Raw genomic sequence first — 25,973 nt, 5'->3', positions numbered from 1 at the left:
GGTGAACGACGATCACACAGGCGGGAAACACACGGGTAGTGGGGCAGGTAGTGAAGTGTCTGGAACGAGAGATAAGGTGAGAGACAAAAAAATAAACAGGCAACAAAAAATGAAAAACATGAAACAAAGACAAAGCTAACGAACAAGATGAGACGTAACACGTTTTTACTTTGACTTTGTAAGATGTACCTGAATTGTCATAGGCTAAGCATGTTTGTAGATTATTTGAATATCTGTATTCTGAAAGGTCTAGTATGTATATTTTAGCTTTAAAATAGTGCTAAATGGCCATGATAAATCGGTAGCCTTCAAGGAATGAGATCACATGATGAAGAACGTTAAGTGAACAGTGATGTATTGGTCCAAACATAGCGTTTTCTCAAAGTGGTGTTGTGGTACGACACAGGCCTTTACTTGCCTATTTTACGTTTAATTTGTTTATAAGGATATGGACATGTTTGTCGCTATTAGAAAACTTAGCATATGCATGTTTTCACATTTTCAGTGTGGCCAACAGGGGCAGCAACATGCAAAACTACATACTGCACCTTTAACCAAGACCATTCCTGAAATGTTCTGAGAATGTTTGTCATCAGCTGGGTTAGTGTTCTCAGTGGGCCTACATGCTCCCATTCCTAATGATGTAAAGTGTCAACCATTGGTTGTTTGTGTGAAACAAATTGATCTTCTGTCCTCCTAACTCAAAGTGAGTGTCAGTCAGGCTCACCAAGAACAAGGAGCCAGACAGACCCTGAGATAGGAGATCTTTTTCTGTGTGTTTGTGTGCGCCATCATGTTATTGACATGTTAAGGCCTTGCCTGAGTGATGGTGAATCAATCTGTGTGTGTGTGTGTGTGTGTGTGTGTGTGTGTGTGTGTGTGTGTGTGTGTGCGCGCGCGCGCGCGCGTGTGTGTGCTCAGGAGAAGTGTTCCTACTTACAGTAATGAGGGGCTATTTTAGTTCCTCTCTAGAACAGGATGTCACAATTGCTGTGAATACACTGTGACAGGTGGCACATCAATTCACTGCAGCCAATAGTGGCCAATTAATGAGCTTCCGATATTGGGAGCTACGTGTATATAAGCGTGTGTGTGTGTTTGCGCGTGCGAATGAATGCACATGCGAGATAAAATTAAAGATGGTTTAGTTGGTTCGATGGATGATGAATGGTTGGTTGGTTGGTTGGTTGGTTTGTTTGATGAAAGAGAGATAGATCAGAGGTTAGATAGATAGATAGATATATGATATATGGTTAGATAGACAGATGATAGAAGGTTAGATAAATGAGAGAACGTTAAATAGATTGATAGAGGAGAGAAAGATAGATAGATAGATTGATAGATAGATAGATGAGAGAAGGTTAGATATATTTAGAAGAGTCCTGAAAGTTCCATGGCAGTTGCAGTAACAAGGGGGTTCTCAGAATGTTAGCCTAAATCAACATTCCGCCATGTTAACCGGATGAGTTACAAATAGTTGAATAGTTTAACAAGTTTAATAGGTATCAGAAAGCTTTTATCAGGGTTGGTATATTTGGAGTTGTTGGTACATCTGACATTGGTGTAAATAGCTTAAAAGGTGTAAGAGGAGCAGTGGTTCAAAACCAGCATATTTTGGTTTCCATAGACCTCCATGTTAAAAAGTGCACTTTCAAGTTTGTATAGTTTATACAGTTGAATAGGTATCAAAACCAAAAGTCACTTTGCTGAAGCAAGCCCACTAATAATAAGTATAACGAAGGACAGTAGTTGGACTTGCTGAAGCAAGCCCACTAATAATAAGAATAAGTAAAAGTGTACAGTAAACATGTTATGCCCCACAAATTATGTAGCACCCTATTAAAGGAGAGTGATGGAGAAGCCTGTGAATGAAGACGTGCATTCAAACTTTTCACTATGACACTCTGGTTGCGTACAGGGAGCGCTTTTCACTTGGTACGTTCAACTTCTGTGACCAAAGATAAAAATTATTTGGCCGCCATTAGACAATTATCGTACTAGCTCTGTATTGATATAAGACACCTTTACTTCAAACACAAATGTCACTAGTAGGCTGAGACAAAATATTTGCACAGCCAATATTTCCATCTGTTTTATTGCTTCTCAAATTATTCCCAAATTTGTTAGCGAAGACAAAATGGCAAATTATTTGGTTATATGTGTGCGTGTGTATTCTTTTAGCTTTCCCAAAACTGCATGTTATGTATATATACTAGGTCAGACAGTATGCTCTGTGAAGTAACCTATCCACAGAGAAGAACAGTGAGCACAACGTTGTCTTCCACTGCAAAACCAAGTTCAAGTATGTCACATACAATGCATTTAATGTCACAATTTCTTAATAAGATTGAAACTTAATTTAGTTAAAAATTGAAATGTTAGCACACTTTGTTGTGCAGTCCAGCACTAAACTGAAGAAATTTAAAAAGAAAAGAAAAATAAACTGACACAGTAGCTTTATTGTTTACTCCATGGTGTTCATAGAGATCAAACCAATGTTTTGGTCATGAGATTTTCATCAGGCATTCCAAGAACAACAGTATGTGTGAGTGTCTGTTTTTGTGGACGGATTTGGTGGCGCCAGCCATGTGATTTAAATGTGGCTGATATAAAGACAGTGATCGTTTGATCTCCCATGGTGATCAATGCCCCCCTCTCTCAGCCTGGAACACCTATTTACAGTTGAATGACCCTGGTAGACTCCCTGGTAGACTGTTTATTACAGTTTGTTTATTTTATATGTTTCTTTGAAACTTAAAATGGTTAATTTGTTAATACTCTATTCCAAATCTTAGGGTTAGATTAGATTAGAACCCTAACCCTATGTGCATTAATGTGATGTTGTGTGCTAGATACTGTAAAGGTTCTGTTAAAACAGCACAACGTCATCGTGAACAGCACGTCATCGTGAACAACAACTTATCACACAGCGGTAAGGTGTGTCATCATTAATGTCTAACGTTGAGAGCACGGGGAGGCATATTGGGTATTCTTAATGGAATCTAGGATCCGATATGATCGACTGTCTGTTAGACAGTGATGAGCGAATCATTATCAATCATTATTAATCATCAAATATATTTTGGAGTCAGATACAGTATAACATAATGATAACTTGTGTTAGTTGGTCAAGTGACCACTTGTGTGTAGAGTCCGCTTTATCATGTCCATAACTGACTGAAGTTGTACTGGGGAATAAATGTATGTCTTGATTTTTAACCCAGTCCTTTCTCTCAATGTTTTCATCCAATACTTCATTTTCAAAGAAACCTGATTCAATTCTATGTTGATGACATTTAGAACAATATGAAGTTTAGTTCTATCTTATTCTTTCTTTGCCACATAACAGAACAACACTATAATAAGCTGCATCTCCAGTCTTCAATAACCTCCTGTCCTATTACCTTCTATTTACAATCAGATGAGCAAAGGCTGTAATTTAATAGCATCGAGATACAGCCTGAGTGAAGTCACAGCAACCGTCCATTGTTCTTGTTTAATGGCTAGAACCGTTACTAGGTAATACTACTACTAATAATAGGTCATACTAATTACAACGCCATTGATAGTGTTACACTCCTTGAAACCACCCTACAGGTGGTGTCAATAATGGATTGAATTGAGCAGAGTAGCGTTTAGCTACCACCACCTTTAGTAAGGTGTCAGACACATCGTCCCAACACATCACCACAAGGTTTTAGCAGTAGGAGTAACAGGTTGGAGCTTAAGCCTCCACACAGACCACTAGCTGCAATCGGGTCCAGGCGCCGATGCATGCAAAGGGGGTGAATTAACACTTAAAGTGATACTGGACACGGCACATGACACTACACATCCAAAGGGCGTGAATCAACACTCTAAGTGATACTACACACAGCTGAGGCAAAAGGCTTAGAGGTCAATCTGGTAGTCTAGTAGTGACACTTACAGCAAACTAGGGGGCTCTGCCCCGGTAACATGGTTCGTTGACCCACACAAAAGACTCCGCCCACTTTCACTAACAAGGCTTCCCCCATAGCCCTGTTCAGTTGCCCCCGCACCACACTCTGTATTTATAGAAGACACATATAACACAGAATGGTTTCAGTTCAAATCGACTTAATTCCCCCAGCCAGTTGAGACCCTCCCCCGGGGTCTCAGGGTTAGGGTTAGGGCCAACCTGTAGTGTGAGAGGCCTCCCCATAGTCTCTGACAGAGTCCTAAAGCAGGCACAGGTGAGAGCCTTAATGGTCTCTAATTAGGTGACGTTAATTCCACAAGCAAGTTCATCACAATTGAGTGATACAGTATATGAGAGAAAATTGTTGTAACATGTTACAAACATTTCAATATCCAACTTATGTGCAACACATTTTCTACATGTGATTTTCTACAAACACAAATTGTTGTTGACTATGGTTTGTCCTACATTTCACTCTGTGTGTGTCTCAAAACTCCTAATTGGTGTACTTAATGTAGCCCTGGCAGACTCTGAATCGTGACCCATTAACCAAGACCCAGGAAACTTCGAGAATCTGATAAGGTTAAACAAGCAAATCTGGTCTATGCCGTTTCCAGCTCCACACATCGGCATGGGCTATGATTAAGCTGACAGTCGGCATGTTTGAGTGCAAAAGCACTGCTATCCACACTGTGACTTCTCTCCCATAATTAATAGCTTGGCTCCAAAGAGGGAGAGAGAGAGTGGGAGAGAGAGAGGAGAGAGAGAGAGAGAGAGAAAACAAGCAAGCTTCAGTCAACAATGAGATGCAGCTGAGAGGAGGGCTGATAAGTTGAATAAGGTATGTTAGTACAAAGCTGGAACAGAAGTGTGCACATCCTTTGGATCTCCAGGACCAGATGTTCTTTTACATTTCAGCAGATATAGGAAAAGAGATTAGGCCAGGAAGTCATTTTAAACCTTTGAGATGCACCCAAAACCTAATGTTAAAGAGATATAACTCCATCAACATCCATTTTGAGCAAAAAGCAGTTATAACACCATGATGTCCATAGTGAAACACAGGGGCACTGCCGAGCATGCATGCTTGGCACGGAGCATCTCAAATAGAACAGGTTCTACTTAATTTTGTAACTATCCCTTTAGCATGTCTCTGATAAGTGGTTACATTAGAGGTTCTAATCATTCTGATCTCATCATCCCTCAATTGAGATTCTGGGGGCAAAAAAAGTAAAAGGTGAAGACAGAAATTACCAGCAAGTCCACATCCCCCTAAACCTTTCACTGTAGCTCCACCTGGGTCACTCGCAATGACCCTCCTCTTCTGTCTGTGCCCTTATTTGCACGCATTGCGCAAAATGAAAACATGGAGTTGGCTGAAGAAGTTTTCGATGGCAGCATTTCGCAGGTGAGCAGTGTGCATTCATTTCTCTACTTGAACAGTGTGCATTCATTTTTCTACTTGAAGTAGTTCCTCAACTCCTCTCTATTGGTCGATAGAGTCCACAGTGCTAATCAAATTCACAAGATGCAACCACTTCCTAGCCCCATTTAGCGATGGGTGTGACAGACTGATTTTGTGAGACTACGCTACTTTTAATCAATGATACAGCATCATTGACAAAACGGCAGGATGCGGACATGTTGGTTTAGTAACTATCCTGGGAGTATAATAATAATAATAATAATAATACGAATATGAATATGAATATGAATATGAATATGAATAATAATATGAATAATATGAATATGCCTTAATATGCTCTAAAAGGTGGGAGAGTCCTCAGCCGCCATCCATTTGCCTCTAATAAGCCAAATAAAGCGTATTTTTAAGCCATTATAACGATCAAATGAGTGCACAAAATGTTTCTACACTCTTCAGTGATCTGAAAAACTGAAAGGAAAAGTACCTAATCCATATCATTTTGGTGTGAATGGAGTGTTTGTGGAGTTTTGTCCTGCCCCCCCCTCTGTCTAAAAAAACTGAGACTCCTTATTTAAAATAAGCGCCTGAAGAGGTGTCGCCAAGATGGCGGTGGAGTGAACCGGCTTCCTTTAAAGAGGCTTTGATAAAAGCCAACTGTGAGGGCACAGTCCAATATTTTAGAACGCGGCTGTGCAGATACGGACGCAGTTTGTACTCTATAGAGCGCTTTGTTACGGATTCGTTGTTACGGATTGAGCCAAGGGTCTCGGGTCTGTTTCATGTGTTTTATCTTTTTTTTTTTGTTCGAAGGAGTTGACCTTTTCACAGTCCGGTTGTCCGTTTAGCCAATTAGAAGTGAGTTTGCGTATTGAGTTGCTAATTTGCATTGTTCAGTTCCTAGGCTATTTAAAACGTTGCGCCTGAATTCCACGGATCAAATCGCATAGTGAATTGATACGTATAGATTTGTATACGTTTTCTGATGGACTAGGGTGGCAAGGGCCTTACACATATCGTAATATTACTTAATATTTACTGTATATCACTGCTGCCTATTTTGACAGCATTGCATATAGTAATAGTAGCATTCATTCACTGGGAATGACAAAGGGTGACTTTGGATGCAGCACACATTGAAGTGTCCCCCGTGGACTAAAACAACCTCAAGGTTATTCCTCTTGATTGTCATGAGCTCTAAACATTTCCAGTCACAACAATGGAATGGTAATAGTTTGTGTATAGAATGGATTGTGTGGATTTGCAAATGATTTAATAATTTGTGTAGGAACAGTGTCGGATGCTGAGGTGAGCTACGGTAAGGTGTTACAGCAATGTTATGAGCAATCAGCAACCCCCACCCCCCCACACCTTCTTTATCGTTTTGGTCAGATGACAGTCATAAAAAGACCCCTGGGAAAGCACTGGGAAAAAATACAGTCATAAAGCAATGCTTTATGTTTAGAGGTGAATGTTTAGAAGTGTAAGTGAAGGACCTTTAGAAAAAGAACAGCCGGCCGAGAGAGAGAGAGAGAGAGACGGCTCTGCAGGAATGTGCTGGGTGCAGAGTATTCAGGAGGGAGAAAAAGGAAAAAAAGAAGAAAAAAAAGAAAGTCCTCGGGATGACTCATCCCCTCAGGCTGCTCCTCAGATTTGCTGCCAAGAGAGTCGGCTATTTGCGGCAACCCTAAACCACCACATTATTCCAATAGAACCATAATTTAAAATTCCATACTATCTCTCGTGAAACGTAGTGTCATTTCAAATACAAATCCCTATTCTCAGTCTTATGACTACTGTATATTCAAGCTCTGCCATTTCCTAAATCTATGGTGTTATTCCAGAAAATGATGTCAGATCACTGCAGTCTTGGATGGATGTGCCATATGAATCCAATTATATTATTTTGTCGTGTGTGATTTACCGAATCATGGCATTCCCCTCCAAAGAGTTGATTGTCCCCCTTAGTGTGTGTGAGTCAAGTTCATTGTATCTTATGAATGAGAAAATGACATTTCGTAATAATGTGCGGTTAATACAGTGAATTCCATAGATCACATGACAATTTGATGTTGGTGTCTCTATGAATAAATGTATGGCTAATCCCATTATGGTATTTTAAGTATAAACCAAATAAATCCATCTCGCCACTGTGTCCAATTTCAGTGCATGAAGATTTTTCTTCTCTCTCTCTCGCACTTTCTCACTCCCTCCCTCTCTCTCACACACACACACACACACACTCACACACACAGAAACAGGAATACATCAGCGCCACATCATGATGACAGTCCTACTAGGCAGCAGTGGCATATGATGTGCAGGTGAGTGTAGCGGGGAGGCAGGACAAGTGAGATGATAAGGACCACAACCTCTAATTTCCTCCTCAGCATCCTGGGTCTGATTTGTCAGATAGCTGGAGGCTTGCCTGGCTCCCAGTTGCAGCCATGCTAAATCAGGTCTAAATACAGAGCAGACACTGTCTCTTTGGCTTTGTCCCCTTCCAGGAGTGGTTCAGTTCTCCATTATATGCCATCTTTAGACTCTAATTTTGAGGAAGCAGTGTGTAATGAGCTCAGTCTTCTTCAAAATAGCAAAAATCCTTTCCTTTTTACTGGCTGGTGAATGCTATGGTGGGATTCAAACAAGAACAAAGCAGTTAACCCGCCACTTTCTTTGGTAAACATTTGAGGGATAGGGCGGGAGAAATCTAACCCTAACCCATTGTAATTGATAGACAGAGCTATGGATGAAAAGACTGACCATCCATGAGTTAAAATTCTAGTTTTAATCATATTTTGAAGTTTGTTTACAATTATGAGTAAAGCAAGCTTATGCAGCATTTTAAATCAACATATAATTAATTTAAAAGACCAAAATGGATGTACCAATCCCAGATGGCCTCTTCAAGTCAAAGAGAGTACAGTAGATCCCACCAGACAGCTAAAATACTTTGGTAGGCTACAGAGAGAAAAAGGCACTAGCCTCTGCCTCCAAGCAGAAGTTCTCACACAAACACATTTTTGAACTGAAGAAATTCAACCAAAATCACACCACACCAAGAAACTAAGAAGGGCATAATTTTGCTCCCATTTACTGCAATGCTGATTTTTTTGCAGGGAAAGGGTAATTTGCCCAAACTCAAGTTTGAGCTATTGTGTAGGTATTGATTGGATAAAATTAAAGAAACAACTAAACATGTTCCTAGAAGAACATTACATGTCTCCCTCAAATATGTAAACATCTTCTGTTACAAAAGGCTGCTTCCAAAGAGAGTAAGAGAAATCATAAGCTAGTATGTATGCTAACTTAACTGTAAATCATTTACTTTAAGGTGCCATCAATGAAGGATTTATAAATAGTGAATAACTAGGTTATAAACCACAGTTTACTTGCTCATAAATTACAATATAACTTGAAAAATGTCTGAATGAGTTATAACTGTTTCATAATGGTTAACACATTTGTAATGCACAAATAAACTACAGTTTATAAAACAGTTATAAACCATTTATAAATCCTTTACATTTCCATGGATTGCCACTGTGATTTGAAACATTAAAATAGATACCATCTTTTGAACTGTTGATTTTGGTAATGTTAATGATTTTTGTGTTTATAGTTAATGATTTTTCTACATAATAATGGCTTCCTTAACTTTCATTGACACCTCTTTGGTCCTCATGTTGATAGACATCAATAGCAGACTCCAAAGGCAAACACAAAGCCTAGAATCAATACTAGGCATTGACAGCTCTCTTATGCCTGCACAAATGATGTGACAGAACACACTAAGCAGAAACACCTGGCAAGTCAATTGTCCTGGAACTTTTGGGAGAATATGTATAACATATATCTAGAACACTATGTATACAAATACCATCAACTAAAAGTTGAGAATATATACTTTCACCTCATAGTCATTGTTTGATTTCAATTCCAAACATTTGTAGTAAAGCCAAAAGAAGAAAAAAATGCTTCACTGTCCCATTACTTATGCAGGGCACGTAGTTACTTCATCCCTTTGACTCTATCAACTTGGATAGGCAAGCGACCATATTTGGCCACTTCACCAAGGCCACCTATCGGAGAAACCAGCTAGGAATATTCACACACAATATTCATACACCTTTTCACCCATGAGTTGTCCAGTGCGCTTTAGAGTCAAAGAAATGCCTGTTCACTTACCTCACTTGTCAGAGTTCACTGGTCCACAATATTTGGCTCTGAGGATCAGGAGACAGTCCTAGAACCTTGGAGTGCAGCAAGGGCCTTTACAAGTATCGCCCCTTTCCCTTTTGACTCACACACTGCTCCAGGCAAGAGGAAAGTTGCCTCATTGCTATTCAGTCTATTTATTTCGCTCTGCTGTCTCATTGCTGTATATTTCTGCCAATGCCTAGGAAAAAGGGATAACTATGATTAATTTAAAAACATATTGCTAAAACTCATGTGGAATGGAACACCATTGTTGGGAAGACATTGGGATGTTTATATTTCATCATACATTTTATGTTTTTAAAGTTTAAGAATACTACTGCAAGTTATCTCTGATACTGAACTACTTTAAATAAAAAACTGTGTAAGATGCACCAAATCAATTTTGACACTGGTTTTAGGATCCTTCTGACTTACATACTTTAAAATAATTCCTTGGATTTTGACTTGACAGCTAGTAAGGATATTGACAGGCATGTGAACTCTCTGAACAGGTTGAATTGTGTACAGCACCAAAAAGCACTTAATGAACTGGAAAACATGGCCCCACATGCTCCACTGTCCAGTGGTTAGTGACTTAACCTATGTTTTCAGTGGTACAGTTTGAAGTCTGCAATGTGCTCTCACTCCACATAGGGTTCTTACATTTAGCATTTGTGGGTAGGAGGCAAGCATATTTCAAGCACATTCATGTGAAGGTTAATGTTGTAAGTCCTGTCTGTCAAAACTTTAACATACATAGACAATTAAGCCGTTCCCCATTTCCCTAGACCTACTCATTTTGGAACGTCAACCATTGACAGCTTTATAGAGTCAAACATGACAGCTCATCAGTTACACAACTCACTAATTTGAGGTTCTCATGATGAGATGACTTGGAATGTAGCACTTGCTGGCTCCCTATATGAGAGGCTTAATGAGAGCATGGCAAGGATGTGTCTTCTTTTTGACCCCATCATATGAGTGTGCCAAAACCGCAATCCTAAGACAGGCTGTGCCCCAAAGCTATCTGGGACCAAAAATAGCCATTACCTTGAATAATAGAAAAAGACATGGGCAGTTTTCTACCCTGTGGTGACATTTTATAACCTTGTTGTTTTTGGTGCTACCATTTGTCACCAGGAAGAATTTGACTGTATGTCTGTATGTATGTATTAAATTCACTTATTCACTTATTACTTGAGATACTTGAGACCAGATATTCAAAGAAAGCACAATTAGCAACAATAAGAACACATTTAGAGAAAAAATCCTGTTCTAACACACATCCTTCCCTTGAGTTGATTTGACCGAACATTGTACAGTATTTAGATGACTGTGTAAGAACTAAACAAAAAAAACTAGTGAGTGAATAGTGTGCTCCATGTCACCCTTTTTATTTTTCAGAGTCAGTCAGTATTCAATTAACGTCAGTGAGGCCGTGCATGGTCCCCCCTTAACTAACACGTTCTGCTCACTACAACTGCCTACATTTCACATGATCAGGTAACTCGGCAGTGGAAGGTGGGACAACGAATAAGGCCAAGATGCCTCACTTTACTGCTGTACCCGCTGACGCTCTGATCCCGCCCTGAAAGTTATATTGACTCCCCTGATAAGAAAAAAGACGTCGATTGCATGAATATTCGCCTTGCATTTCTATTCCTAATTTCTCCATAACAAAAATATTAATATCCAATAGCAAAGTGTTCGGGGACTCAAATAGTCAAGTGTGTTAGGGTCGTTAACTTTACTCATCCAAACCACGTTGTTATATTCCTCCGGTATAGGCTACTCTTATCTTCTCCTAATACTTCCCTCTTCACTCCACTCGCTTCACCGTGCCTTACGATGACTGTTGCTGCAGCTAGGGAGAAAGACAAAAGGAAGAGAGAGAGAGAGAAAGAGAGAGAGAGAGAGAGGGGGGGAGGCTACACGGTCTGACGTCAGCTAGATCCATCTGACTTGCTTCGCCCTACCTCCACTGACCAGCACTGCGTTCTGCAAATCTATTCCATACACTGCACACTCAGCCTTAATACCAAAATCAACCCCATGAGGAGAGCTGCGCCAAATCTGCGCCAAAGCCAGATTGTCCCATTTTGAAAACGTTTAGATTCCTGCTGGATAAAACCCGGATTTCGTCGTATCCTTAATTAAAATCTGTTGATATTAATTTGAAGGAGGGATTATATTCACATGGAAGAGACGCTGACTGTTGTCGCTGTTTATGGATGCTCTGCATTGGCGTTTTGCGCCTGCCTCTAGCTCTCCCGCCATCCGACGCTCTCACCAGGTGTTGCATTCAACCACCAACCCCAAGATGAGGGCGGTCTAGAGCTCTCGACATTGATCCATTCTCCTCAAAGCTCCTCTATGGGATGTCAAAACGCAACAAGGCGAGCCGTCCGGTCAAGTTGAAGATTTAGAAGAATTCCTGGACTCAACAAAAGAGATATACTATAGGAGTCGATATATTCATTCATCTCTTCAGTGAACTGGGCATGCGGGACCTTTCACTTGGCGTGAGGAAAACACGAAAATGATGCTTGATGATTTCGTAACGTTAAATGGCACGTTAAATGAATGGCAATGCAAGGAGGACCTGCTGCGTTAGCGACAGATGAGGCAAGCAAAGCTGAACATCTATCCTATTGTCACATTACTACACTGCTATAAACAGTGTCCTCCAATATGCAAACATGACTGCATGAGAATTCGTTGAACACGAATCCTGTTTGTTTGACAGGAATTGTTTCAATATGCTCTGCCGTTATTGTGCGGATGGTTGGCACATGGCGGTTGGCGTTGTAGTTGTTGACACCTTGCCTCAATGATTTACGGGGATGCGATTGAGCTGCTTGGACAGTGATTGCAAACACCTTATTCCTGCAATGGTCTTTCTTAAACACACCAAACATTGCATTTTAATGCGATTGCGTGCATGACAATGACTGACAACCGCACTTTTTTAACTCAACTCGACACACCCCAAGGACAGCATGCCAGTTCGGTTCGATGTGCACAAGACATCTCCCCAGAATCGCTGAGCACGTTTGGCTAACCTATCGAAAACAGGCATATCACCAACAGCACTATAAAACAATGGAATTGTCGGAAGTCCGATGCTCCAGTGCAAGCGAGGAACTATACACCATCAACAAGACACCGAGCAGCAACAGCAGCACCAGACCCAAGCGGCTGCTGTGGCAGAACGCAGTTCGACACATTACCGAGCAGCGGTTCATCCACGAGCAAAGCGGAGCGAAAGGCATCACCCCGGACGAGCCGTACGACCCGAGCGTACGGAAAGAGTCGGCGGGTAGGACCTCGGTGGGTGACCGGCACAACGGCGGAACCAAAGTCTTCCCTGAGCGCGCCAGCAGCGACCTGGGTTTTCTCCAAATCGATTGCGCACCCAGCAACTCTGACTTTTTCCTCAATTGGGGTTACACATACAGAGGCGTGATATTCCCCACTTTACGCAATTCATTCAAATCTAGGGACCTTGAATGCCTGTATCAGCGCTACTTTTTGGGACAGAGGCGTAAGTCCGTGGTGGTGATGAACATTTTGGACGTGGTGACCAAACTGACCCTGTTGGTTTTACATTTAACTCTAGCTTCCTCGCCAATGGACCCAATCAAAGGGATGCTCTTGGGCTTCTTCACCGGCATTGAAGTGGTCATTTGTGCCTTAGTGGTGGTCCGGAAAGACACGACATCGCACAGCTATCTGCAATACAGCGGCGTGGTGACGTGGGTGGCTATGGCCACGCAGATTTTGGCAGCTGGATTGGGCTACGGACTCTTGGGCGACGGCGTCGGATACGTGCTTTTCACACTCTTCGCCACTTACAGTATGCTTCCCTTGCCTCTCACTTGGGCTATTATGGCTGGCTTGGCCACCTCGGCACTCCACATTGTTGTTCAGCTAGTCATCTCCCCAAACGCACAGCTCTCCACGAATCAGGTATGTGAAATACGAGCAAGGCTACATTCCTACCGTCCCCTCCCTGCACTCTGAATATTGTTACAGAATGTGACATGGAAATAAATGGTTTACGACGTCCAGCCTATATAGGACACCCGATATCTAGGACACCTTTTTATCACGTTGTTTTAACAGTGCAGAAATATAATAATGTGATAATCATATTTTTTTGTAGGGGATATACAGGATTTACAAATATTGTCAGATTCGTGCATCACATTTAGTCAACCCAAAACTCCATTTATGAAACTGTTACCTCTCCGGTCGCTGTCCACAACATAGGTGCTGAAAGTGTTTTTTTTCTTCTCTAGCATACGATGTAGCTCCCCCTACCGGCGTATTTCCTCATACATTTCGTCACAAATATACACTCACGGAACACTTTAATAGGAACACCTGTCCACCTTCTCATGGTGGAGGCCCTACCCAGTATTAGTATAGTGTTCCTAATGCTCTTCATGAGTGTATGAAGAAGAGAAGAAGATAGAATATACACTCACTGAGCAAACAGCCTCAATTCTTCGTGGCATTGATTCCACAAGATGTTGGAAACATTCGTTTGAGATTCTGGTCCATGATGACATGATTGCATCACGCAATTCCTGCAGATTTTTTAGGTGCACTTTCAAGCTGTTAATCTCCCGTTCTACCACATCCCAAAGGTGTTCTATTGGATTCAGATCTGGTGACTGGGAAGGCCACTGAAGAACACTGAACTCATTGTCGTGTTCATGAAACCAGTTTGAGATGACTTTTGCTTTGTGACATGGTGCCTTATCATGCTGGAAGTAGCCATTAGAAGATGGGTAAATTGTGGCCATGAAGGGATGCACATGATCAGCAACAATACTCGGCTGTGGCAAGTGATAATTGATTGGTATTAACGGGCCCAAAGTGTGCCAAGAAAACATTCCCCACACCATTACACCACCTCCACCATGAGAAGGTGTACAGGTGTTCCTAATAAAGTGTTCGGTGAGTGTGTATATATATATATATATATATTTATTAACACGAAATAAAACGTATTACAAACATTCAGACATAAATTAAAAATACTTTAAAACAGGGCTTAGAATTTCCTTCCAAATATGCACTGCTTTTCCTGAGAATTGTGTGTCAATATCATTCCACTTTAGAGGTCATTAAAGGTCATGTTTATGTCTTCTCAACATTTCCAGATACATCAAAGTATATGTCTTTTAAACAATGTTTTTAATTGACAAAGTACACATTTACATTGTAATGAAGACAATTAGTTACAATACATCACTGGGGCTATAATAATTCAAGTCACATATACAGAGGAAAAACATCATCTTATAATTAATACACAGACCATACAGTACATTTTTTTATGGCTTTGCAAAAAGATGACCATTTCAGGGTAAGTCACCCCTAGATTGAATTTACAGACATTGCTGTTGTTTCAAACTCCATGTATTATTTAACGTATCTACACAATCTACTTAATGTTAGTTATGTTAGACATATTTTACTGTGATTATTGAGCCACAACAACAGAGCTAACATGAGATACATGAGGCACTAGCAGATTTCAAATAAGTCATTTTGTGTGCTTGCTGCCCACAATAAGAGGGCTGCCGTGAATCTATTTCCCCTTAAAGCAATCTTAACATTTTACTCACTGTCTGTCAGCTCCTCTAGTTTTAATATCAGAACACATTATTTGATCTCATCATGTTAAATGGTGTCTGTCACCACTGTGTAAACAATTTCAGTGTCTTTGAGGGAGAAAGAGACAGAGAGGGAGAGAGAGAAAAAAATAAAAGAGAGAGAGAGAGAGAGGGAATTTGCATCTCCAGTAGACTATCACTCAGTAAAATCAGCACTCTGCAGAAGCATTCATTTTCATGTTGTTTGAATTAGATGCCAAGTGGTACATAATAGTGAGTGCATAATAGTAATGAAAATAACTTTCATTTACATTCTATAGCAATTCATACTGAATGGGTACCTCACCTAATTTCACCAACAGCATAGTCCATAGCACCTGGTAGTGTATGTCACCATACTGTAGCACCTGGTAGTGTATGTTACCATACTGGGTTATCACAGTGGAGAACCTGAGCATTAGACCATTAAACCTTAACCCTAAACCAATGCTATTTTACAATACGCTATGAAAGACCTTAGTCACAAACTGCATGTAAACAGAACTGGGGACACCTCTGTAATTTTCTGGTCATGAGACAGTTTGTGACGTACCCACTTTCATAGCGTATTGCAACTGCTATTTTTGTTCGGTCTCTCTTGCAAAAGAGATCTGAAATCTCTTTCAGAAAAAACACCATCTTAATTCAATTCGCTATCAGTCTCATACACCCTCAGTCTGACCTCACCTTATCCCGCATCATCAACATGGGACAATTCCCAACACTTTAATAGCTGTGGGTGAGGCATTTCTGTACAAATGGGGCATCCAGGGTACATGTGGATGATGCAAAAGCATAATTGTAATGGCAGTTTATTTTCACTATAGGTCTTGGGGGTGTTCCATAACCTTGTATATGGGGCGTTGTAATGGATAGAGCTAAGCTCATCTGCACACGTCAGAGTACATTCCATCAGACCATGAGACGCTACGAAGAATCAGCTGATGTCAGTCAACCTCATTTGCTCTAGCCAATCCAAAGCAATCCATCTTAGATACACTGTACTATTGTGATTTTAGCCAGCGGCAGGCTCAAGGGAGTTTCCACTCGGCTCTGTGCTGCAGCTTCCACCTCTTGAGCGATGCCCATCGTGTTTAGTACACCATGTTGAACGTTAGGTTTTTACATTTTCAAGTACCATATGGGATTACCGAATAGCATAATATTGGTGGGGTTGGGGTTCATTCGAGATGCCACTCACTGCAGATCTAGGATCAGATGACTCAACTTCGACCCACACTTTGGGGTCTAGTTTTTTGATGTGTGTTTTTGCGCTATTGGGTGATTCAGCATTCAGTATAGCTTATGGTATATTGAACATATTAGCTTATGCTGTTAGCATACAGAAGTCATGTGCCGGTGTGATGCTCTTGGTGTATTTGAATACTATTGCTCTCTTTGAAAAAAATGTTTTAGTTTCCGACAGTGTTGTCAACTTTTGATAACAGAACACTGTTTCTTTGTCTGTGAGGGTGAGGTCATATGCAGGTGTCCAGGATTACTGAGAGAGGAGTTTTACTCCTTAATGTTATCTCGTGAGACCCAGAGAGTTTGTGGTCGGCTGAGCCTGGCACAGGGAAATATAAGACGTGGAGAAGAAGAAGCTCATTATTTGGTCAAGGTCTCAGATTTGCATGTGACTTCATACCCTGCAGTAAATGGATGTAAACAGCTCTCTGTTGATTTTAAACCCAAAACCTGTGACGGTGTACTAATATGATGATTTAGATGATCTTGATTCCTCCCATAAGAAAAGACTAATCGGTGCAATGCTAAATCTGACCTGAAACCAGGTATAAACATCAATGCAAAACAAATTTATTCTTTGAGAAATGGCTGATCCAGAACTTTCTCCCAGGTGCCTATCTTGTCTGCGCCTGTCTTGTCAATAAAAACATAATCATATACTCTTGACGGTCCACCGTCTGATCCTTCATTGTTATTCACTTTGAGTCCCGATTACTATGCTCTGGTGTTGTATGTTAGCTGTCTGTTGTTAGCTGTCTACTCATATTGCAGGGTGTATGATATAATTCACGGATGCTTGTGTCATACGGATTAGCTAGTCTCATTTTCTGGGGGAGGGGGAGTGGTGTTTTGATGTGTTTCAACATTCTCGTTAGACCAAAAACTAGTCCTGCCCTATGTGGATACATGCAATTTAGATGCACATCTTTCCGCCTGCCTGTCTCTCTTTATTAGTCTATGTACAGTGCCCTGCATAAGTAATGGAAGAGTGAAGCATTTTTTCTTCTTGGCTCTACACTCCAAAAAGATTGGATTTCAAATTAAACAATTACTAGAGGTTAAATATAGATATTCAGCTTTTAGTTGTGTACATATTGGTTACACCATTCAGAAATTACAACACTTTTTGTGCATATTCCACCTTTTTCACGGTACCCAAAAGTGATGAGACAGATTTATCAAATGTCCAAATTATGCATTCATGTTTAGTATTTGGTTGAGAATCCTTTGCATGCAATAACTGCCTGAAGTCTGCGACCCTTTAACCCCACCAGATGCTGGGTATCTTTTCTGGTGATGCTCTGCCAGGCCTGTACTGCAGCCATCTTCAGTTGTTGTTTGTTTTGAGGACATTTTGCCTTAAATCTCCTCTTCAGCAAATGAAACGCATTTTCAATAGGATTTAAATCTGGAGATTGTCTTGGCCAGTCAACAACTTTCCACTTTTTGGGCCTGAAAAACTCCCTAGTTGCTATGACAGTATGTTTTGGGTCATTGTCCTGCTGTATGAATTTGGAGGCATTTTCTTGTACTTAGGTTGACAAGATGTTTCTGTACACTCCAGAATTCATCCTGCTGCTGCTGTCAGTAGTTATATCAACAATGAAGATAAGTGAGCCAATTCCCGTGGAAGCCACACATGCCCAAGCCATAACACCCCTTCTATCATACGTATTTCACAGAACTCTACAGGCTCTTTTAGGTACTTTTATAGCAAACCATAACCTGACTATCCTGTTTTTGTGGCTAACAAGTGGTTTGCACCTTGCAGTGTAGCCTCTGTAGTTCTGCTGGTGAAGTCTTCTCTGGATGGTAGTCTCTGATACATTCACGCTTACCTCCTGGAAAGTGTTCCTGATCTGTGAGACAGTTGTTTGGGGGTTTTTCTTAATCATGGTGAGCATTCCTCAGTTATCCACTGTAGAATACAATTACTGTACTGTAAATGGCCTACCAAGCGGTTTGCGATTTCCAAAATCCAAACTTCTGGAGTGTAGTGTGAAAAAATGCATCACTGTCCCATTACTCAGGGCACTGTATCTGTCTGTCTGACCCTAAATCCACCTCTGTCTCTGTCTAGTACACGATTAGTACCTTTTAAGATGAGTCCTATATTTTGTGTCACTCTCAAGGATTACTAATCACCCCCCCCCCCCCCCAATCTGCAGATGGTAAGAGCATAAGAATGAGTCAATACCACCGAATACTCTCTCTTCATCTCTCTGCTTTCTATTCAGAACCACCGCACACAGCCCATCATTTCCAGCTCAGCAGGAGTTCCATGAAGAGTGTGCTCAGGCTTTAACTGATAATTAACCATTCTTCTGCCTTTTGTGTTTTCCTCTTCAAGGTCAAACACAGCTTACCCCCAGGTAGGGCCTGCATGAGATGATTGCAGATTTGGTAAATGCTTCACTTGGAGCAGTATAGGTTTAGGCTACAGTGCATTGTGTATTGTGACATAGCACTAGCAGTGACATATTATGACAGAAGGTTATGACCGTTGACATGGACCCATGACGAAGAACATTGAAAGTTGGAATCTGGACCCAAAATGTCACATCATTCACCATCTCAGCATCATAACTCACTTTAAGGGGTCACTTGCTTGTCTTATGCCATTACGACCTTTTTTGCACAGTATTCATTGAGATGGTGGCTTGGAGCTAAACGTGTCACATCAGCCCTTCCAGGGTGGCATTAACTCGTCAAATCAAATGGAACTAAGCAACCAGAAAACTCAACAGGATAATTAGGCCTTGGATATTGACAGAGTGCGTGTCCCCGATACCCTTTTTCTTTACACGCATGACTATGTACGCAACCCTGGTGAGCCAGCGAGGCATGCGCTAGATTGCTCATGCCTGAAACATCAGACCCACTCAGGTTTGTGGTCAGTGAGCCCTTTAAAAATAGTTGGCGTGGGAGGAAGAATGAAGGGATGGAGGAAAGGATGTGCAAGGCCAAGCAGAGAGCAGATATAGGCTTTCTGAGTCACTGGTCTGGGATGCCCTCTCCTCTCCTCTCCTCTCCTCTCCTCTCCTCTCCTCTCCTCTCCTCCCTGTTACTCTACCTATTTCCCAGATTCCTGGCTTGATCTGGGGGATGGACAATAATGGTTTTCCAAGGAATGTTGACCATGTCAGACCATGTGCCTTTGAATGTTTGATAAGGATAGACTTGAGCCGTTCATGGGTCACATGTTGAGTTTTTATGTGATCGATTTTCAGACCCCTTTATTTTGCATAGCAAATGAGGCTGTGATCTCCAAGTCAGTTTCTCAGAATCTTTGTCAGTTCAAATGAGAAACTTTCCTCATTATTTATTTATTTTCTCCATGTTAATAAATGCAATTCCAATAAAATTATTTGTTTATATGTATTGTCTCAAAGCCTTACTTGCCTTACTCCAAAAGTTTGGATTTGAAATCAAACAATTACTGAGGCTAAAGTACAGTCCCATTACTTTTGGTGCCTTGAAATAGGGGGAATATGTATACACATTTTTGTCATTTATAAATGATGAAACCAATATGTACACAAATACCATCAAATAAAAGCTGAGAATCTCAATTTTAACCTCACTGTAATTGTTTGATTTCAAATTCACTGTTGGAGTATAGAGCCCAAAAGAGACAAAGAGCCCATCACAGATAGCATTATTAAACACAGCCTTCATCCAGTTCATTTCTTTATTTCCTGATGGTTCCCGGCCCTTTAACAGTTTTTAGATGCAGCAGAGAGTTTTTAGTGCCAGAAAAATATCACGCCTTGTTAATATCACGCCTCATATAGTTTTATGTTGTGTCCATCCAAAATGCCCTGTGTGTCAAGTACAGAGGATGCTACTGTTTTTGTCTCTCAGTATTGACTGACCTTCAATGTTACCTACAAGTAATTTTGTTTTACTGCCAAACGCTGACTCAACACAACCTGCCCACCCCCCATTACCGGTTGGCCACAGCAACGCGTTAATCTTATTAATCTTATGCCCTCTGTGTCACTTTCCACAAACTGCGCTGACAGAAGTTGCAGTTTGTTGGTTTATTGCTAGAACACATGTTGTGGAGAAGGATGCAGGTGCTTTGTCTCGGTTGATATTTGATGAAGACTCGAGAGAACCTATGCTCATCCAAACATAGCAATGAGCTTCACAAAAAATAGTAGTTACAGCTATAATTCAGGGTAAATGTTTGCTGCTCCTAAAAGTGTTGCTTGATTATACTTGTTGTGATACCACTTGCTCTTTATTAAAAAAAAACCAATATTTCAGATTATTACTTTGGAATTTCAATTCACTTTTATAGCCTACTTCCAATAATTCTCCAAAGAATGCCTGTCTCCAATAATAGCCTGGCCACTAATGTCTGTCCCTAACGAACGACGCATAAAACGACATATCTTACCAGTATGTATATCTCTTTTGATATTACCAGATTATTAAAGCAAAGCTTTTCATTCTGAGCGACTGTCGCGACATAAACGGTAGCCTTTGTAGGCTATTCTAGAGTCTGACAGCTGTTTTACAGCAGCTTTGTATGGGAACTGTAATAAATTACCATATATATGAAAGATGCATCTGGCTTTGACTGATTCATTGGAGGTTAATAATGTTGCTATAATGTTGGTGGATATTTGTTCTCAGTACGGTATATTCAGCTCTGTCATATCCCGGGCTTAAAGAGCAGTTGGGCAACATTGGTGGGGGTCAAACAGAATAACCACCTCCAACAACAGCCTGTCTCCAATAGGCGCAGGGTGCGCTTAAAGCAAGTAAATTACTTCAATAAGTTTTACGGTAATATATATTTTGTTTTCGAAGTATGTAGGCATTTAATTATTTAAAAAAAAAAAATAATTGTGAGTTGAATGGAACATTGATTGAGTTCATCAACATCTAGACTATTTCTTCATTTAATAATTTACATTTACGATCAATATTTCTTAGGAATAAGATACAGTGCCTATGAGATTCTCAGCTTTTATTTGATGGTATTTGTGTACATATTGGTTTCACCATTTAGAAAACATTTCCACCATTTCTTAGGCAGTGCTGTCGCTGTCCAATTCGAGCTTCGGTAGAAATAATGGGTGATGACTACAACAAATGCTATGAGTTAAGAGTAGATAAGGAGTTTTTGTTGGTCCCCATTAAATTATCTTGATTGCTTATTTAAACAATTTCCGCTCTTCATCTCGACATTCATGAGCTGCTATAGCCTACTCTCCCTTTCTGTCCCTTACTCTATCCCCACCTGCTCACTCTCATTAGTCCTTGACACCATTCTCTGTTTTTTTTTTAATTTATTCATAATTTCTTTTTTTTAATTTTATTCATGAAAGCTCTCATTTCAATCATGTGAAATACGTTCAATGTGAACTCGTGGTGCCCGAGGCAAAAATGTATGACATGCACTGTGCTCTTTGCGTTGTGAGCGTGCTGGTCCATATAGCCCACTGCTGAAATGTGCGAAATCAACTGAGAAATATGTTAATTAAGTAAATGAATATGCATTAATTTTCTGCCCGCCCCACCAATTCATGGAAGGGGAAACAGAGCCACATATATTCCATGTCTGACATCATTTTATCAAGTGTCCATGAAGACAAGATTTGTTCTAAATAAAGGTTTATCCAAGGACATCATTTTGAACAATTCATAGGCTAATTACAGTACAGTAATTGTATTACAATAATACAAATTAAATTAAAATATACAATTAATATCAGCTCACAAATTGGGCAACTGAAGACGCAGATATGAGCTACTGTTCCACAACAAGCCCATCCATTAGAATTGTTCAAAGATGCCCCCTGGTGGTTGTATTGCCTAGGTGAAAAAAAACAGTAGCAGTACCTCTGCGATACTGCCGCTTAATCATGAACATTTTAAACAGTGACCAACTGTATTTTCCTTGGGGGTTTAATGCGATGGAATTTAATTTAATTTAATTTAACCTTTATTTAACCTGGATTTTGGGTACAGTTGACCACACACAGCGACAGTTATGCACAGATGATCAAATCATGTCACCACAATCTGTCAACACCTTATGTATGAGGATTCCAGTTAACGTGAAGGAATGTAATAACATAAACCGCTCAACTATTAGAAATTGCCAATGTACTATGCAACAGTATGTTAATCCAGTGTTGTTACTTGTGTAATTACAGAGTTCCTACACAGGTATACAAGAAGGAGCAACTTAATGTAACGTGTGACCGATGCATCAAACTGACTTATACTTATTCAAGTACAGTAGTAATATTTCAGGTTTAGCAGCTAAGTTATACTCTTGATAGATCTTTCTACCTTGAGCACTATAGTAAGCAACATTATTCCACTGAGGTGAGTGTGATTTTGGGCTCAGAGTGAGTGATTTCAGCCTTATTTTTACATTGAGGGTGAGTTCAGGCAGGATTACCTCTGAGTGGTCTATTCATAGCCGCTCACACACGTCAGTCGAGCAGGCTCCTCGGGGTCAGCATTTAATAAGATTACTTTTGGGTTTAGAGGGACCGCTGGGTTTTAGAGGGACCGTCTCTCTCCGTTCACTGCCACACAGACAGAATGCATCTCATCTCCACTGGCAGAACCGGCTCTGGGGAGAACTTGCCTCCGTAAGCACTGCTATAGGGTCAGCTTTCTCCTAACTCAACCCTCTGGGAGGAAAACCATCTGGCCCCATGCAGGTCAACAACTGCTGCCTAGACTTGGTGTTGTCGGCAGGGTTAGGAAATACGACTGCTGCCTTGACTTGGTGTTGTCGGCAGGGTTAGGAAATACGACTGCCGCCTTGCAGAGGACTTGTGAGGACTCACTAGAAGAAGGGAACCCTTTCACTCTGAAACTGTGAATTTCTAGTCTAAGTAACGCCAAGGGAAACTGGGGCCACACAGGGTGAAAAAGAATAAGGATCTCACTGTTAAGCCTGAGGACTGTATGCAAGCCTGAGTGTACACTACAAAAACTCCACCTCTCCTCTCTGACACCACTTCATACACAACACTGCACTGAGGTGGGAGCCAAGGGAGCCATGTTTATGAGGGCAAATCTGCCATGCCCCTTTATCATTCCTCACATAGTCGGCTTCTAGGCTAATTAACTTGATTTCAAGGCAACTCCACCGCTTCCCCAAGATTTTGTCTGAGGTTTGGCATAGTGACCTCAAAGCAACATCTAGGCAACATTTAGCAATATACACTGAATCGTTTATTACTTGCAATCGAATAGTTTTGAATTGGAACTAATTGAAGACAAGAATTTATGGGGGCAAGAGAACAGGGAGAGGCGTTGTCTACAGCATCTAATCAATCAAGCACAATCAATAACACAACTCCATAGTCATATGGCTGAGAGGGGCAACAGCTGTGTTTGTTTGTTCATCATATGTTTGCGTCTCAGCTTCTACAGCAGATTTAGGACATCGATTTTTCCCTTGAATGGGAGGGAAAGTCAACATTTAGTTAAACGCTAATGATTCTATTTACTTAGGGTATTTGTTAATTCCAACTAACTGCACCATGTTCTGGTGCCTGCTTCTGTTGATTCCAATCAAACGAACAAATGTTCTTGGCTGCCTGGATGTTTCTTTGGAGGCCCTACAGTATGTGACTTGCCTAAGGAGCAAATCTAAGTTTGCTTCGTTTGTATTGTATGCCCAGAAGGAATGTTCCGTAATCACTCTGTTATCCTCATGGGTTTGTGTTGAGGTTCATCAGTTTTTATATGCAGGCTATAGGGTGATGTCATGTAATTAAAACTAATTAAGACTTACAGAACGTGTATTCCGATTGTTGCCTTGTTATTGTCTAAATTGTTTTTTTTCTGTTCAATTTAGCTATGGAATGGGTTTCAAGCTGTTTGGTATTGTTGACAGAGCTTTAATTTAGAGAATATTCGATTCCCTTGTTAATCCTACAGTTTGTTAAGATATAGTTACACATCATGTAGTAAGGCCCTTGTGTATTGTTTGTTGACCACCTCTTTGATTATGTGACATTAACTAGTGTATGTACTACATCCAAACATTTGTTGTCCTCAATCACTATTATTTACACCATTAGCCTTTTCAAATTGATGAGCTTTCCTGTGGCCCGATCATTGTTTAGAAGCTACGTTTATTATTTTGTCCAAAGGATACATTGATTCCTTTTTTCGTTTGTTTTGGGTATTCAAATACCCTTGCGCTTACAGTAGCTACATCAACTGTCCTACACAAATGTCCCAAGAGTAGTTAGCAACTGTACCCTTGGAATGATCATATACTCGTATATGGTATGTCTGTGATACTTACATTTAATCTAACACCTGCCTATCCTCCTGAGTCAATCATATTCACCCCCAATCATTCTGTCAAATGAACCATATCGACAGTACCTTAGCTATTGTACTGTAGGTTAATGAGATCTACCAAAGTGTCTCCCAGCCAATAATACTGTATCTTCACCAATGCTCTTCTTTTGGAAAAAGAAGCAAGTGTGCTTATCTTTGCCCCTGTAAGACTTTGAGATCACTATCCATAGTCAGTCATCAACACCACAACTCATACTGCACTCTGTAACTAGCCAGATACACCAAAGCTTATGTTAGCCAATCAAATTAGACTCTGAAACTAGACAGATATACCACAGCTAGAATTATCCAATCACATCTAACTCCATAGTCAGTTATACTGTACATGGATGGGACAGTCATTACTCCAATGGGCAGAGAGCGAACTACACCTCTGCTCTCTAGAGTAAATGTTACTGCCGAAGATGGATCATAGGTAAATGTAAGATCGCTGGCATACTGAGTATTGTCACTTAAGACTCTAGTCTGCTAAAGGGAGTGCTGAAGCTCTCATATGCCTAAATATCAATATTTGACACTGAAAGTCATGTCTAGCAACCAGTCAATGACTTCTCGACTACTTCTCCATCTACAAACCACTAACACCCTCCTCCATCACCAGCTTTTATATGATATTATATAATATTTTATATTATATGTCTTAGATCAGTGTTTTTTTCCCCACTGGGCTGGTATATATGGTATTATATTCGCTATGAAGGGCTATGTTAGCCCGATGCATCATCATACTGTAGAAGACGATAATGCATTCAGACCATATAGAGAAGCGTCTCAGATTTCGTCCATGCTCATATTAAATTAAGTGTCATTTGCACCCTTATGGATTCTGTCGTTTGTCAACTTAGCCGTTAATCCAATTTGCAGACGGGCCTACAAAAAAGGCTGAGTGAAACACTGGAAGTGACAGGAAACAGTTTGGCAGGGAGCTTTCCCCCGATTCAGACTGATTTGGCTGTGATACAAGGCTGTTATCTACATGACATGTAGTGAATAGTGTCCATTAAGTTCTCTCTAGGTTGAAACTCTGACTGTGAGAATTTGTCCTTGCGGCATGCTGGGAATGTAACGAGTGTTTCTACGGGGGTAGCTTTTTGTATGAATGTTTGCTACAGACGTATCTGTTTTTTTTGTTTATCTGCAT

The 25,973-nt window shown here is 40.5% G+C and overlaps 1 protein-coding gene across 1 annotated transcript in view; it reads left to right on the top strand.

Moving 5' to 3' along the window:
• Window positions 1-12,665: 12,665 nt before the first annotated feature.
• Window positions 12,666-25,973, top strand: part of adcy8 (adenylate cyclase 8 (brain)) — a gene marked incomplete at both ends in the record, with an annotated part of 59,933 nt that continues 46,625 nt past the window's right edge. The window contains one exon of the mRNA XM_083684557.1: window positions 12,666-13,532. Coding sequence (XP_083540683.1) covers window positions 12,666-13,532 — 867 coding nt within the window. The remainder of the gene's footprint in view (window positions 13,533-25,973) is intronic.

Source organism: Argentina silus (assembly GCF_951799395.1).
Source record: "Argentina silus genome assembly, chromosome: 1".
Classification (NCBI taxonomy): Eukaryota; Metazoa; Chordata; class Actinopteri; order Argentiniformes; family Argentinidae; genus Argentina; species Argentina silus.
Note: the sequence above shows the minus strand (reverse complement) of the source record. Positions and strands in the feature narration are given on the sequence as shown.